The sequence below is a fragment of the Hyaena hyaena genome, unplaced genomic scaffold (assembly GCF_003009895.1).
Source record: "Hyaena hyaena isolate Hyena2069 unplaced genomic scaffold, ASM300989v1 scaffold_63, whole genome shotgun sequence".
NCBI classification, from domain to species: Eukaryota; Metazoa; Chordata; class Mammalia; order Carnivora; family Hyaenidae; genus Hyaena; species Hyaena hyaena.
In genome coordinates, this window is record NW_024080695.1 from 1985744 (window position 1) to 2000830 (window position 15087).

At 63.1% G+C, this 15087-nt stretch overlaps 1 protein-coding gene across 3 annotated transcripts in view; it reads right to left on the reverse strand.

Moving 5' to 3' along the window:
• Positions 1 to 4082: 4082 nt before the first annotated feature.
• Positions 4083 to 15087, reverse strand: part of CPZ (carboxypeptidase Z) — a 24671-nt gene continuing 13666 nt past the window's right edge. For 2 of the 3 annotated variants that reach the window (XM_039232089.1, XM_039232090.1), the window contains 7 exons: positions 14423 to 14619; positions 13711 to 13872; positions 13123 to 13281; positions 9734 to 9869; positions 7919 to 8058; positions 4766 to 4865; positions 4083 to 4550 (listed from right to left, as the gene is read on the reverse strand). In XM_039232089.1, coding sequence (XP_039088020.1) covers positions 4183 to 4550; positions 4766 to 4865; positions 7919 to 8058; positions 9734 to 9869; positions 13123 to 13281; positions 13711 to 13872; positions 14423 to 14619 — 1262 coding nt within the window. In that variant the 3' untranslated portion in view covers positions 4083 to 4182. Of the gene's footprint in view, positions 4551 to 4765; positions 4866 to 4998; positions 5055 to 7918; positions 8059 to 9733; positions 9870 to 13122; positions 13282 to 13710; positions 13873 to 14422; positions 14620 to 15087 lie in introns of all 3 variants that reach the window. The other variant, XR_005528429.1, reaches the window with a different exon arrangement.

Here is a 15087-nt window from a genome sequence, read left to right on the forward strand (position 1 = left end):
TGGACTCCCGCTGTCACCATGTGCCACCGAGGATCTGTCATTACACCTGATCTTGGTTAGTTTCTCCAAAATTTACTCCAAGGAGGTGGTGTAGAGTCTAGCAGCCTCCCGAGTCCGGTCTCCCCTTTTGTTATGGTATGTGCCCTCCCTTTTAACGGAGCACACTCCCACTCGAGATAAAAACTACAACTCCCAGCATTCTTTGAGCCAGGCATGAGCATGTGACTGAGCTCTGGCCAATGAGACATGAGCAGAAGCCATAGGGGCAGGGCGGGGAGCCCTCAGCCCAGGATTGTGGAGCCGCAAGTGGACGGAGCCTGGGGTCTCCTACCACAGCCCGGCCCAGACCTGTGTCTCGGAAATGCACGTCCATCGTGTTCCCCCGTCTGCTGGTTCTCCGTCAGGCGGCTGAATCCATTCTCTCAGACAACGTGTGATTTAAGAGAGTGTCTCTTACTGTCCGAATGGTAAAGGGTTTTTTCCAGGGGAAGGCGTGGAGAAAGCCATCAACATTTCCTTAATTGTTTCTAATTTTCCTAGACTATGGCCAGAGCTCATCTCAACCTTTTAAATTTTCTTAAGGTTTTCTTTGAGACTACGTACATTATCAATTTTTTAAACCCTCAATGGGCCTTGGAAAGAATGTGTAATCTCTCTCTCTCTCTCTCTTTTTTTACAAAACAGCTCATTTGTTATTTATAAAAAAAAAAAATAAGGGGGGGGGCGCCTGGGTGGCTTAGTCGGTTGAGCGTCCGACTTCAGCTCAGGTCATGCTCTCGCGGTTCGTGGGTTCGAGCCCCGCGTCGGGCTCTGTGCTGACTGCCAGCTCAGAGCCTGGAGCCTGTTTCAGAGTCTGTGACTCCCTCTCTCTCTGACCCTCCCCTGCTCACGCTGTCTCTCTCTCTCTCTCTCTCCTAGAAATAAATAAAACATTAAAAAAAAAGAAAAAGAATTGATCAAGGCCAGGGAAACACCACGCTTCAGGCTAATGTGACACAGTTAAAACCGATCGCGATGCTCGGAAAGGCAGCTTTCAACTGAAAGATGGGAACAGCGAGCGAAAAAATGTTAGCGCTGGACAATGTTTTTATTTAATCCCTCTCCTATTCCAAATAGGGTTTAATAGGGCTTAAAAATAGCCAACTTTCCTTCGGCGCAAGATCTCCTTTTGAGGTAAGCAATGTCTCCTGTGCTTTTCTTAACCTGAGCTTGCTGGTGATGTGATTCCGTTTCCCTAAAACCCACCGCACACTGACTTCCCCACTGGACTCGTCTGACCCTGAAAGTGACACGTTGCGGTTCCTACTGGAATCCTGCCTGGCTATGTCCTCCTTGTATGTTTAAATAACCGGGCTTTACGTCATTAGCTGCTAAGTTGATTAGTGCATAATGCAGACTTACTATTTTATCTTCCTCATAAATCGGTCCATTCTCAACATGCTTTTCTGTCCCATTTAATGCCTTCGGTCCTCAGTTCCACTCCTGAGCTGTGGACGGAGCCCTGGCCCCCCGGGAATCTGCATTTCTTGGGTTCTCTTCCACACCCTTTATCACTTGCCTTCAAGCACGCGCTGCTTTAAAACACACCCTGCCATGAGGCGGCTGGGTGGCTTAGTCGGTTAAGCGACCGACTTTCGCTCAGGTCATGATCTCACGGTTCGTGGGTTCGGACCCCGCGTCGGGCTCTGTGCTGTCTGCCAGCTCAGAGCCTGGAGCCTGTTTCAGTCTGTGACTCCCTCTCTCTCTGACCCTCCCCTGCTCACGCTGTCTCTCTCTCTCTCTCTCCTAGAAATAAATAAAAATATTAAAAAATAAAAATAAAAATAAATAAATAAAATACACCCTGCCTTTTTTATTTTTTGTCACCAAATTGGTGGCCCCTGCCTTCAGAGCAGAGAGGACCCAGCCCGCGCACGGCGTTGGTGACCTGCATTTCATTCCTTCCGGGTTCTTTTACGCTCATTGTTTTCCTTGCTGTGCAATTTTTTGCCTTTTCCCGACTTTGGCTCCAGCCCACGCTGGCATTCGCCCCCCTGTCCTCCTGGGTGGCATTCGAGGGCCACCTCCCCTTTCCGGTCTCCAGCGCAGGCTGCAAGCTCTGTTGTAACGACAGCACCGGCAGTGACACGCGGTGCACGCCTGCTCCCCTTGGAGTCCTTCCTCCGCTGTGCAGAGAGCTGACCCCGGGGGAGGGATATGCCAGCCCCCCGGCCGGGGCTGCCGGCTGGCCCTGGGGAGGACTTCCTGTCCCCTGCTTCTCACGGAGTCCCGAGGCCCCCACCGCCCTGACAGCTCCCTCCGCCCCACGGCGAGCACGGCAGGTGCCCCCTGCGTTCAGCCTCCTCCACGTGGGGGCCCCGTCCTAGCTCTGTCAAAAGAAAAGAGGGTAGGAGCCACCGACGGGGTCTCCCGCCAGCCAGAAGTGGGGAGCCTAGCCTACGCCCCCCACTGCCACGGCCACTGCCCACAGCCCTCCCCACACGCCTCGACTCTCTCCTCACCCCGGCCCCCCACCCCCAGCCCTGGGGCCCCAGGCCTCAGCTCCTGGAGCGGCCAAGGCGCCCAGCTGAGCTCTTGGCCTGCATGGCGGCCCTGGTGGGCGCCTCCCTCCAGACACCAGGGGGCAGCAGGAGCCTCAGACACTTGTCCCGCGGGAGGGGCTGAGCCGCCCCCAACACGCTACACGGGGGGGGGGGGGGGGGGGGGGCAGCGCGGGGAAGAGGGAAGGGGCGGGGAGAGGGAAGAGGAGTCCGCGTGTCCACACTGCCGCCTCGGCACAGCGCCCGGTACACAGCGGGGCCACGCAAATGGGGGCCTGCAGAAGCAGCGGGCACAGGCGAGAAGGCAGCGTCGAGGGCCCTGAAGCTGTAGGGTGTGTGACAAACACCCCACGTCACGCTCGCTCCGTGACCCGCGGCCTCCACGCCCGGTGCTGGGGGCGCACCTGCCCCTCTGAGATGCCCAGGTGCCGGTGTGCGGCCGGGGTCGTGGCGCTGCTCAAAGGGGACCCCCCGCCAGAGGGTCCGGGTCCAGGACACGAGAGCAAGGGCACTGGCACGGCCAGGACCAAGCAAGGAGCTGCCGCGTTGCCGACAGTCACGGGCTGTCACGGGCTGAACTGTGTCCCCAGAAGTTACGTCTCGAATTCCTAGCCCCCAGTATCCGTGGACGTGACGGTACCTGGAGACGGGGTCTTTCTGGAAGTGATCAAACGAAAATGAGGCCGTGAGGGTGGCCCTGCTGTGAAGTGACAGATGTCCGTATAGACGGGAACCCTGGACAGAAAGGCGTAGAAGATGGAGCGAAGACACAAGGCAGGGCCGGCTGCCTACAAGCCAAGGACACGGGCCAGCACACGCCCCCTCATGGCCTTGGGGGGAAGCGCCCATGTCCACACCCTGATCTGGGCGCCCAGCCTCCAGCACCTGAGGCCACAGACCTCGGTGGCTCGAGCCCCGGCCTGCGGGCCTCTGTTACGCAGCCCTAGCTGCCCGGCACACTTTCTTTGCCCGCCTTCTCTGACAGGCTTCCTGCCCCCTGCCCGGCCGACCCTAGGACCCACACACCCACCGGACGGACCAGAAGGGGTCTCGGGACCTCAGCTGGTGGCATCACAAGGATGAGGAAGGGGCCGAGGGAGACGTTTCCCCCTGGAGCCAAGGCCCCGTCAAAGCCAAGGGTGACGCTGTGGCCCCGGAGGCTCGTGGCAGCCCTCCTGCCCGTGAGGCCACCTGCCGCCCACCCCCACTCCTCCCCACCAGGCCCCCCCGACCTCTGTCCTTAGCCTCCTACCACCATCTGCTCCCGACATGCAACCCTGAGCCACAGGACGTGTCGCCCCTCCTGCTGGCTGGCCCTGCACCCCGTCCCCACGTGTGACCGTGGCGGTCACATCCCCCCTGAGCTTCCGTGCCCCGTCTGTGAAGTGAGCTTTTCTTGCTTCAAGGTCTCAGCGTCCAGCCCCTCTCCCGGCCGCCGTGGGCCCGCAGGGGCCCCACATCAAGGTGGCCGAGGCCAGGGCGGCCCTCCCTCGGCCGGGTCCGTTTCTTCCCCCCTCAGGGGCCCCTCGTCACGGCCGCGGGTGAGTAAAATGACTTTAATAAACCAGAAAGAGCTTTACAGGGCGTCTTCAGAAGACAGAATCAAGAGCGCGGAGCCCCCGGCCCGAGGAGGGCGCGGCCCCTAGTACTTGAGCAGCCAGCGGGGTCTGTGGTGGCTGAGCGACGTGAAGTACGACCACCACCAGGGCTTGCTTCCGCCGCCCGACGGCAGCCTCCGTGCCCCGAGGGGCTCCTGGCCGGGCTCCTGGGGCTCCCCGTACGGGCTGGCACCTCCCAGAGGGTCTCGGGTTCCAGACCCGCTTCCGCGCGGCCCAGGGAGGAGCTTCCTGGTTCCGGGCCCCAGGGGCTGGAGAATGAAGTCCACGCGGCCGGCCCTCTTCATCCGGGCGGGGATGGTGACTTTCTTGATGACCTTCGAGTAGCCGGGGGCTTGAGCTATGACGATGTGGGAGCCCGGGGGCAGCAGCCTCCAGTAGTCCCCGTCCGGCGCTGCGAACCCCAGAACACAAGTGGTCTCAGACCCGGGCTCAGGTTTGGGCCTGAGGCGAGCGGCGCCGGGGGCCCCAGGGGCATCGGCCTGGGGGGCAAGCAGAGCCCGGATCCGCAGCTGCCTCTGCACTGGCCTGGGGCGTCCCTCCCGTCCGCCCCCTCTGGGCGCTTTCGGGAGGCGGCCGCCGTGGCTCAGGCCCCAGGAAGGTGCCCACCTGTGGTGATGTCGTGGCGGATGCCCTTGACCAAAATCCGGGCGTTTTTGACCGGCTTGCCGAACTTGTCCATCACCACACCTTTGATGCCCCGGTGAACCTGAAGGGGTGAGGCCGTGGCTATGACGCAGGCTCTCCGGAGAGGCCCCCCCACCCCCGCCCCTGGCCAGCTCCCATCTGTCCTCAGAGCCGGGTTTTCGGGGAAAATCAGCCTGGAGGACTCAGCTCCGTACCACCCGCCTTGTCTTCTCAGGCAAGTCGCTCCCTCCCTGGGCCTTGGTTTCCTCATCTGTGAAATGGGGTGAGCAGTGAGCCCCTCTCTGGGCTTGTGAACGACCCGCAGCTGCTCTGCTCGGGGGTCCAGTGACACCCCCCCCCCCTCTCCTGGGCCAGGAGCGTCACCAGAAACCCATCAAGCTCCTCTGAGCCGCTGTTGCCTCTGAGCCTGTGCACGGGGCCCCAGGCCCCAGGTGTGGACCCTTCGGTCAGCGCTGCCAGAGCCACCAACCGCGCTCTGACCCCAGACAAGCCACCGCGCATCTCAGCACCGTCTCCCGACTGTAAAGTGGGGCAACAGTGCCTGCAGTCTGCACACGAGGCCGAGCGGCCGGGACGGGGGGGTGGGGGGTGGGCCCTGCCCACCTCCAGGGGGAACCGGTCCCAACCGGCACACGCGGCCTTCAGACAAAGAGGCTGCATGTGCCTCAAGGAGACGCCCCCCCCCCAGCACTGCCTGGCCTCCTCCGCACTCTTCTAAAAATGTCCACAATCACGGGGCGCCTGGGGGGCTCCGTCAGTTAAGCACCCGACTTCGGCCCAGGTCATGATCTCCCGGTCTGTGGGTTCGAGCCCCGCGTCGGGCTCTGTGCTGACAGCTCGGAGCCTGGAGCTGCTTCCAATTCTGTGTCTCCCTCTCTCTCTGCCCCTCTTGCTTTCTGTCTCTTTCTTGCACGTGCAAAAATAAATAAACGTTTAAAAATAATTTTTGTGAATGTCAATAATCAGTAAGCAAACCCCCCTTGCTCTACTGGGCTGAAAACTTGGGGCCCACGGGTCATGCCAAATGAGGCCAAAGTGAGCCGGTGGGAGAGGAGTCAGGGCCGCGAGGTTGCTCTCCCGGGAGGCCGCCCCCCACACCTTCCTCCGACCCTCCGTCCCGCCCCTCCTCTGCTCAGAACGCCTCACCAGCTCCAGCGCTGGCCTATTCCTCTCCCCCACAATCTCTTCCTCCAGGAAGCCCTCCTTGATGACTGGTCTCCTCTGGGGTCCCCAGTTGCCGGCTTCACTCTCCCAGCCCTGATCTGCCCTCCTCCCCCCGACCTAGAGATCAGACACACAGTAGGGCCTCATTTCACGTCAGCTCGCATGGGTTAGATGTTGTTCTGTCCTGCTTTCGGGCTGACGAGGGACCTCCAGGCCGACCCAGGGCCGTGGAGACGGGGTCCGAGCGGCCTCCCTCGCGACCCGGGGAGATGCAGACAGCCACCCGAGGCCTGGTCAGGATCACTGTGGAGAAGGCGGCCCTGGGCCACGGCAGGCTCGATCCCTATCAGCAGCCCCGGCCCGGCTTAGCAGGTGTGGTCCTCCTGGGGGGCAGCCCCGCCCCCCCAGCGCGTCTCGCTATTAAATCTTTATGCACCAAGACTTCACATGCAATATCCGCAGAGCAATCCCAGCTCCACTTAAGGCTCCTTAAAACTCATTTTCACCAGACGGCCGTAAAACGGAATGAGCGAGCGGTCTGGCCCAGACCCATTACCGAGTGGTGACCCGCCCACACCCACACAGCGAGAGGTCGCTGGCGCGGCCACAGACAGGAGGCTCAAACCACGCCAATAGCGTCCAGCTATCTGGGCTTTGCTTTTTTTTTTTTTTAAATCCCCTTATTTTGTGGCAGCTGCTGATCCAGGAGGCTCTGGGTCAGGTTCTTGCCTGGAGAAAGGTTCGTGATCTTTCTAGAAAGGATTTGTGGGCAGAACTGAGGTTTGGGGCAGATCTGGGTTCCATCTCTGGACAGTCCCTAGGTGACACCGACAGGCCTTGTCACTGTCTGACCCTCTGTCTCCTCCTCTGGTTTGGTCATAGATAGTGAGAGCCCACCGTCCCTCTGCCCATGCTGTGGGGCAGCCCCAGCCGGGGCTGGTGTCAGGGTTCAACGCCACGTGTGGGGGCGCCAGCTGTAAGGTGCTATGCACGCGCACCCCACCCCCCATGTCCCCTTCGGGAAGTCCTGTTGCCCTCTCAGGGCCACTTCTCACCGGACACTGTGCCAAAGTGCCATTCGCTGAGTCTTGGAAACGGCCAGGAAAAGTCACAGAGGCGTCTGCAGAGCCACCGTTAGGTTTCAACTCCCCTCCCGTGTCCCTGCCGCATGGGGGTACCTCCCGCAGGCCCCCCCACGCCCCTGGGCTGGGAGTCACGCCAGCAGGCAGCACCGGGGGAGGCACGCGGCACTGGCGCCCCGCCCCCCGCGGTCACCAAGCCTCGGGGAGGCCACTCCCAGGTCCAGTGAGTATTCTAGACCCTCTCTCACTGCTCACCACCACCTATTTCTGTGTGACCTCGGCCCCAGGACGGTGGTGACCCTCAGTCGGGCTGCCCCACCCCTCCTCCAGCAGCCAACTCGCTCTGCTTTGAGTCCGGGGGGCAGACAGACTCCAGGCCCTGGACCTCACAGACGCCCTGCTGCCCAGAGCATCTCCCTTGGGCCTCCCCACCCCGCCCAGTGCCTGCTCCACTCCCACGTCCACGCTCCTCCCTGTAGCACGGGCTCCCTCACATGCCACCCCTTCTGCCTGAGCTCTACCATCGCCCAGTTCCTCCTACATCTTCAAGATGCAGCCCCATGCCACCTCCTCCAGGAAGCCCCCATGGCCTCCGAGGCTGGGTCGGGTGCCATCCCTGGGCTGCCTTGGTCCTGCATTCCCCTTGTTCAGTGGTGCCCCATTATGCCATGTGAGCCTCGATATCCCAGGGAGCCCAAAGCACCCCAAGGCTGGGCCTACAGGAGAAGAGGTGCCCAGTGAATAAATGCATGGCTCCCATGCACAAATCTACGAGCCTCGGGCTGCTGAAGGGGCGTGAGTCCGTCCCTCCCCCACACCAGGCCTGGCTGCCCGGGGCTCCCGTCCCCACCCCCAGGCCCGGGCTCACCATCTCCACGAAGTTCAGCAGGGGCTCCTTGTTGTGCTGCCAGATGGTGTAGAGGGCCTCCTCCGGGGGGAACTTCACACAGCCCAGCTCCACCGTGATCTCAAAGCAGTTGCTGTGCAGGTAGTTGAAGTCGGACATGCCTGCGGGGCAAGGGCGGCCTGAGCGCAGCCCGCACTCGCATCCACCACCCCGCGGGCGCTAGACGCCTGTGGGCAGGTGTGCTCGTTACCCCACTGTACAGATGGGCAGACTGAGGCGCGGGGCCCCGGCGGCTCTTACCCCAAGCCCCCGAGGCCGGGGCGGAGCTGCTCTTTAAACCCAGGTGGTCTGGCACCGAGGGCACAGGCTTCCCCTCTGACCTGCGTGCTGATCTCCCGCAGAGGCAGCCACAGGACCCTGGTGTCCAAGCCTCTGCCCCCGCCCCCCTGCTGGCCTCAACCCCAGCGACAGGCCATCTCTTTAGTCCCAAGAAGAGCCTGGGGGGCAGGATCCTCTCACCCAGCAAGGCTGGAAACCCGCCGACCAAGGGGCAGAGAGAGGCTTCGAGAAGATCGAGCCGATCACCACCCACCCACTTGTGCCCTCCGCCCCATCTGCTTCCGGGGCCTCTAGTCCAGTAGAAGCTTCGAGGGTCCACAGCGCAGGCCTGCCGCACCCATGGGGGCAGCCCCGTGTTGGGAGCAGAGGGGGCTCCTGTCCTCTGGAAGTCAGGGCCTCCTCTGAGCCCCGGGAAGCCAGCGGTCACCGTCACGGCCTTGACCTTCCCAATCCGAAGGGCAGCCACATTCCAGCCCACCGGGTCCTCTGCCCTTGGCCCCCCGCCCCACGCCTTCCCTGCGGGAGCCGGCTTACCTCTCCCAGCCTCTCCCAGGCTCAGACCCACCCTGTGGGTCCTCTGCAGACCCCGGAAATGGGGTCATGACCAGACTGGAGCCCTCCCCCCTGGGAGTCAGGGAAACGTGCCCCTGGGTTCCGGGAGGAAGAGAAGCTGCCTGGGCCCCCGGGGGTCATGGGCAGGAGGCGACAGCTGGCTGAGCAGGGGCGAACGGGCTTGAGAACCGGAGGGCCAGGGGCTGTGCTCCCGGCCCGCACAGAAGGGGGAGGCGTAGCCCCAGAGCTGACACCGTGCCCTGGGCGCCAACAGGCCCTTCTCTCACCTGAGCCCGATCTCCTCACCTGCCACGTGTCACACATAAGTGTCGAGCCAGCATGGAGGGGTGGCAGGCAGAGCGCGGGCACCTGAGCCATGGCAGACGGTGCCAGGCACGGCCCCACCGCTCTGTATGGGGCCCACCCGGCACGGAGTAGCAAAGAGCGCACCAGTTAAAGTTGAGTAAACTTTTAGTGTAAGTATACCCCATGCAGAATTTGGGATATACTTATACAGTACCAAAAATTCTTCATTATGTCTCTGAAATTCAAGTTTAACTGGAGTCCTCCGGTCCCTGGGACACCCCCTGCTTCTTCCCCAAGGGGAAGGAGGGACTTGGTCACAGAATCACCCGTGTCCGTGCCCGGGAACGACACTGCAGAAGCGGCAGGGGCTTCAGCGGGTGGGGCCCAGAACTAAAGCCAGACCGTCCCCAACCCTCCCGAGCCCTGAGCGGCCTCCCCGGGTGCGGCCGGGATGCACCTGTGCTGCTCCCCAGAGCACACGTCCCGGGACCCCCTTCCCGGGGGGAGCTGGGGACAGGGGACGCCAGCCCCACTCGCTCCAGCCCCTGCCCGTCCCTCCCACACCCCCTCAGCCCTCCCTCCCCCTCCCCCTCCCACCCCAGCCCCCCGCCCCTCCCCGCCCCTCCTGCCCCCCCGCACCTCCGGTGAAGCTGTACCAGTCGGCCCCGTTGATGATGCTGCCCCTCTTCAGGAAGTTGCCACCGCACCTGTTCTCCGACCTGTCCATCATCATGGGGTGCACGTCGGCATAGGCCCTGGCCAGCAGCTTGAACATCTGGAAAGGACACCAAGGGAGAGGTTTCCCGCGAGGCCGAGGCCACGAGGTGGGGCCCCTGCAGAACACTCTCAGAGCCGGGGCAACAGAGTGAGGAGGGGTCTCCGCAGCCCACACCGCAGCGCAGAGAGAAGGGAACGATGTCACGGAAACAGCACAGCACGTGCAAAGGTCCGGGGGCAGGACGGCCAGGGCTCAGGGCACCTGTGGTGGGTACGGGCACGTGTGGACCCCTTGCACACCCGCACACTGGCTGGGGAGTGTGGGCTTTCTCTCCAGCAGGGGGCGCACTGAAGGGACCTTGGCAGGGCTCGGGGAGCTTAGCTTTGCCCTTTCCCAGGCACTTCCTGCAGAGGGCAGGCCCCAGGGAGAGAGGAGGCCATGGTGGGCCTCGATTTCACGGACTTCGCCACTGATCTCCTCTATGATAACTGTCACCTCATGTTCCCCAGGGACAACTTGTCCTGAGGAGGCCCCCACCCGCTGCCATACCACATGCACCTTGCAGTGTGGCTGCTGGGGGGACAGGGGGCACAGCCCCCACCTCCTGGGTGGTTTGCAGCCCAGCACGCACCCCACCGGGCCCCCACCCCAGGCTGGGCCCACGGGTCTTCCTATGTCCCCACACAGGGCCCGGGGCCTGACTCGGGGCGGAAGCTCCCAAGTGGGGGCCGCGTGGACGGGAGGGCCCCTGCGCTACGCTGGTCAGAGTCCCCACAGCCCCCGGGGGCAGCCTGTCCTGAGAAGGGGGGGGGGGCTGGGCAGGCGGGGTCAGGCCCGAGCGAGGGTCCCTCCTGGTGGGAGTCACAGCGACCCAGGGTCTGGAGAAGGAGGGTCCGGTTTCTCGGGGGGAGGACTGTGCAGTGTCAGCCCGGCCCCCCAGACACAACCCCGCGCGTGCCCTCCGCCACCGAGGCTGGCTGCCAGGCCGGGGACGAACATCCTGCGGGGGCCCGAGGCAGGTGCGACGCCGCGGGACCACACTCTGCAGGCCCGGCCCCCCCCCCCCCACGCGCGTGAAGCCCAGGGACGCGGGAGCGCAGGCCCCGCCGGGGACAGGCCCGGCCCGGGGCCGGCGCGGGACAGGGCCGTGCGTCAGAGGCCGCGGCTGCGGCTGCCAGGCCGGCGGTGTGCGGGGACCCTGCAGAAGCTGTCGCTCTCTTGCCGGGCCTGGGCCGGGTGGGGGGCTGCGGGCAGGACGGAGCGTGAGCCGCGCTCGGGAGCAGGGTTTCGGCAGAAGCGACAGGCGTAGGTGGGGCGGACGGAGCGGGCGGGGGGCCACAGCCGGCCTGGGGGCCTCAACGCGCGGGGCCGCGGGCTCCGGGCACTTCCGCACCCCCCCGCCCCCCGCGCCCCTCCCGGCGCCTGGTTTCCAGAGACCACAGCTGGCTATGGGCCTGAGGATCATCGATCCGTGATTGATGGCTGGTGGGGAACTCAGTTTTCTGACTCTGGAGGGACTCGTTGAGGTGAACTTCCCCCCTAGGGACGTCTTCGTGCATCTGCCTCCGCGATTCAGAGACGCCGGGCCTGGCGCGAGGGCTCCCGCTGCCCAGGGCACGCGGGCCCCTCCAGACCCCTCTGACAGCACGGGGGCCGGGGTCGCCCGCAGGGGACACCACCCGGCCTGGGGCGCTTGCTGAGCTCCGAGCACAGAAGCTGCCCCCCCGCCCCGCAAGTGCTAGGCATGTGCTGGCTGCAGGAGCCGAGTGTGTGAGCGTGTGCCTGTGTGAGAAGGTGTATGAGTGTGTGAGTGAGGTGTATGAGTGTGTTAGTGGGTACGTGTGTGAGTGTGTGACTGTGTGGCTGAGTGTGTGAAAGGGTGTGAGAAGGTGCATGAGTGTGTGGGTGAGTGTGTGAGAAGGTGTGTGAGTATGTGAGTGTGTATGTCTGAGTAGGCACATGCGTGTGAATGTGTGAGTGTATGAGGTGTATAAGTGGGTGTGTGAGTGTGTTAATGCGTGTGTGAGGTGTGTGAGTGGGTGTGTGAGAAGGTGCATGCATGGGTGTGTGAGTGTGAGAAAGTGTATGAGTGGGTGTGTGAGTGGGTGTGGGTGTGAGGAGTGTGGGTGAGGGTGAGTGTGCGTGTGAATACGTGGGTGTGTACGTGTGTGAGTGACTGAGTAAATGAATGAGTGAATGAGTGAACAAACGAATGGGTGAATGAATGAGGGACGGAGTAAATGAGTGAATGAAAGAACGGGTGAAGGAGTGAACAGGCGAGGGAACGCACGCGTGAACGGCTGACTCGGCCGGGTTCCGTGGCACGCCCACCCCTTCTGGGTGCCTGTGGGAAATCACCTCCTTCAGGCTCTGCTGAGGCAGACGCCACCTCAGGGAAGCCCTCCTGAAGGCCCAGGGCAGGCTGGGGGTTCACTCTCCACGCTCGCGCCCACGGGCAGCCCTGCGTCCGGCCCTGCCCGTTTCCGGCTCCATCTCTGAACCTGGATGGGACCCTCCGTGCGAGGGCCGGTCCAGCTCGACCCAGACCCACAGCGCACGGGGTCAGGAGAGCGGGGCGCGGGAACAGGCAGGGAGCCGGGCTCCCTCCGGCTCTGCCCCTAAACACCGGCGGAAAGTACCGGAAAGGGCGGGCGGGCCCCCCAGCATGTCAGGGGCCGCCTCCCCGCCCCCAGAAGCCCAGCCTGCAAGGGCCCCGGGATCAGGCGTGGGGAGGGTCAGGACTGGGGGGCCGCGGGCAGCGGGTCCCTGAGGGCGGAACGGGGTGGAGAGGGTCCTGGGCATCCTCGCGCCTCATGCCCTGCTGTCTGACCAGTGAGGGAAACCGAGGCCTGAAGACAGGAAAGTCCTCCTCCGACCCAAGGGCACTCCAGGGCCAGGGCGCCTACTCTGACCGCACAGCAGCCCGGCTGCCAGGGAGCCCGCCTGGTGCCCGTAAGCAGGGAGGCGGCGGCGAGCCAGGCGGGCTCCATGTGCGCTGCAGCACTGCCCTCTGCCGGCGAGGCCTGGAACTGCACCCTGTCCCTGGACACGGGCCTGGGCTACACGTCCCGCCCTAGGGTCTCCGGGCTGGGGACCCTGATGGAAAGTGGGGCGTGGCCAGTGGAAGGATGGGCTGCTTCCCGCTGGCTAGACGGCTTCCAGGAGGAGGCAGCTTTTGAGCTGGCCCCGGAAAGCTCCCACTGGTGCTGTAACTGCACGGGTCTCACTGAGCTCAGAACGGGAGTAAAGCCGGCCCCCAGGGCGCCAGCCCACACCGCAGCCCCCACACACGCACGGCCCCCACGCTCACCTTCTCATCGGGCGTGGGAGAAAACATCTTCTCTTCCTGGGGGTGTTTGGAGAAATCGAAGGGGTAGGACACCACCAGGTCGCCCCCATGGAGGCTGGCTGAGAGCACGAATGGGGTGGTCCGCATCCACTTCATTATCGCCTTGGTCTCGGGAGCCACCTGCCCAGGATGAAGGAGGCCACCGTCGGGGCCAGGCACGCCCCTGCTGGCCACCCCGGCCATGCCCACGGGCCCTCCACGCCGGCCCGCCCCACCCCGCCATCAGGAGCTTCAGATGCCACCAGGCTCTCCTACATTGCCACACCCCTGCCTGACACTAGTTTTCCCACCTCCTCAGGCTGCCACTGCCTTCAGGAAGCCTGCCTGGGTTGCTGTCACTGAGTACCTGCCAGACCCAGGGCGTTTTCAATACATGTTCCCGGCATCCCAACAACCCAACAACCCAGGGAAGTTATCCCCATTTCCCGGGCAGGAAACGGAGACTCAGGGCTCAGGCTGCTCCCCCGCCCCCCACCGCCCCAGTGCATGCCCGGGAGCAGGGCCCAGGCCTGCACTGGTGGGTGTGGGTGTGGGCGGGGCGGCTCCTACCTTACCCCACCAGTAGTGCTGTGGGATGGGGATGTGACTGCTGCGTCCGCTGCCAGACGCCGCCAGGCGGTAGTACTCAGACGTCAGGTCGGGGAAGTTGCGGTTCAAGTCCAAGTTCTGTGCATTCTGCCTCCCGCTCGTCCACCCGTTGTAGCCAGCACCCTGCAGACACAGGCCAGCCCCCCGGGGGTCAGCACACCCCACCCTCCCTGCCTCTTTCCAGACGGAGGCCATGGGGTGCTGAGCAGGAGGCCAGGGCTGCCGTGTCCCTCCGGCTTCGGGTCATGAACTTGGGAGAATGTCCAGCCAAGCTGCCCTTGACTTCCTCTCCCACCTGTCTGGCCCCTTCCATCCGACCAGCCGGGAGGCTAACGCTCCAACCTCAAAGCCTTGCGCTGGCTGATCTCTGGCAGAACACCCCCCCCCCCCAGGTGGTCATGTGCACAGCTCGCTCCACACCTCCACCGGGGCTCTACTCAGTCCCATCAGACGGCGCCCCGCCTCCAGCTGGCGTGACGTCCCCCCCAGTTTCTCCACAGAGCACAGGCTCTTGCTCATCCAGAGTTGCCGGGGTCTGTCCCCGCCCTCACGTAGGACCTTGCCACTGCCGCTGTCCGCTGAATGCCTATCACCCAGACCCTCCGTGACTGCTAGTGAGTGAACGGATGGGCGTGTGCCGGCGGCCCGCGGGATCTGGTGTGGGGGCACTCACCTCGGCGGCCGCCACCTCGTAGCCGTCGGGGTTCATGGAGGGCAGCAGGTGAATGCGGGTGGTGTTGAGCAGGCGCTGGATGCGGGGACTACCCACCAGGTACTCGGAGCACAGGTACTGGGCCAGGTAGATGAGCATCTCCCGCCCTGCCACCTCATTGCCATGCATGTTGCCGATGAGCTTCACCTCAGGCTCCACTTGGGGGAGATAGAGCGACCTGAGGGCGATCTCAAACCCTAGGGTCCCCGGAGACTTGAGGGCCCAGATGGCGAGGCTGGCGGGGGGTTTGGGGACCAGTCATACTTGTTTTGGCCCAAGCACGTCTATGACTCATGTCTCATCAGAGTCACTACTTACTAAGCTCAATTCTTACGTTTAGCCATAATTATTAGCATGATACCATCAAAGATATTAACTAATAATAATTCATGGTATTATTGCTCTGTGTGAATTTTATTCATAGCCATTTTCTGTATTTGTGTAGTAAGTTAAGGTGTACATTGGTGCTGAGATCGGAAGGAAGCTGGCCCTCAAATGAATGGAAGGGAGGAAGGGGGTAAGGTAGGAAGGGAAGAAAGAGAAAGAAAGAAAGAAAGAAAGAAAGAAAGAAAGAAAGAAAGAAAGAAAGAAAGAAAGGAAGGAAGGAAGGAAGGAAGGAAGGAAGG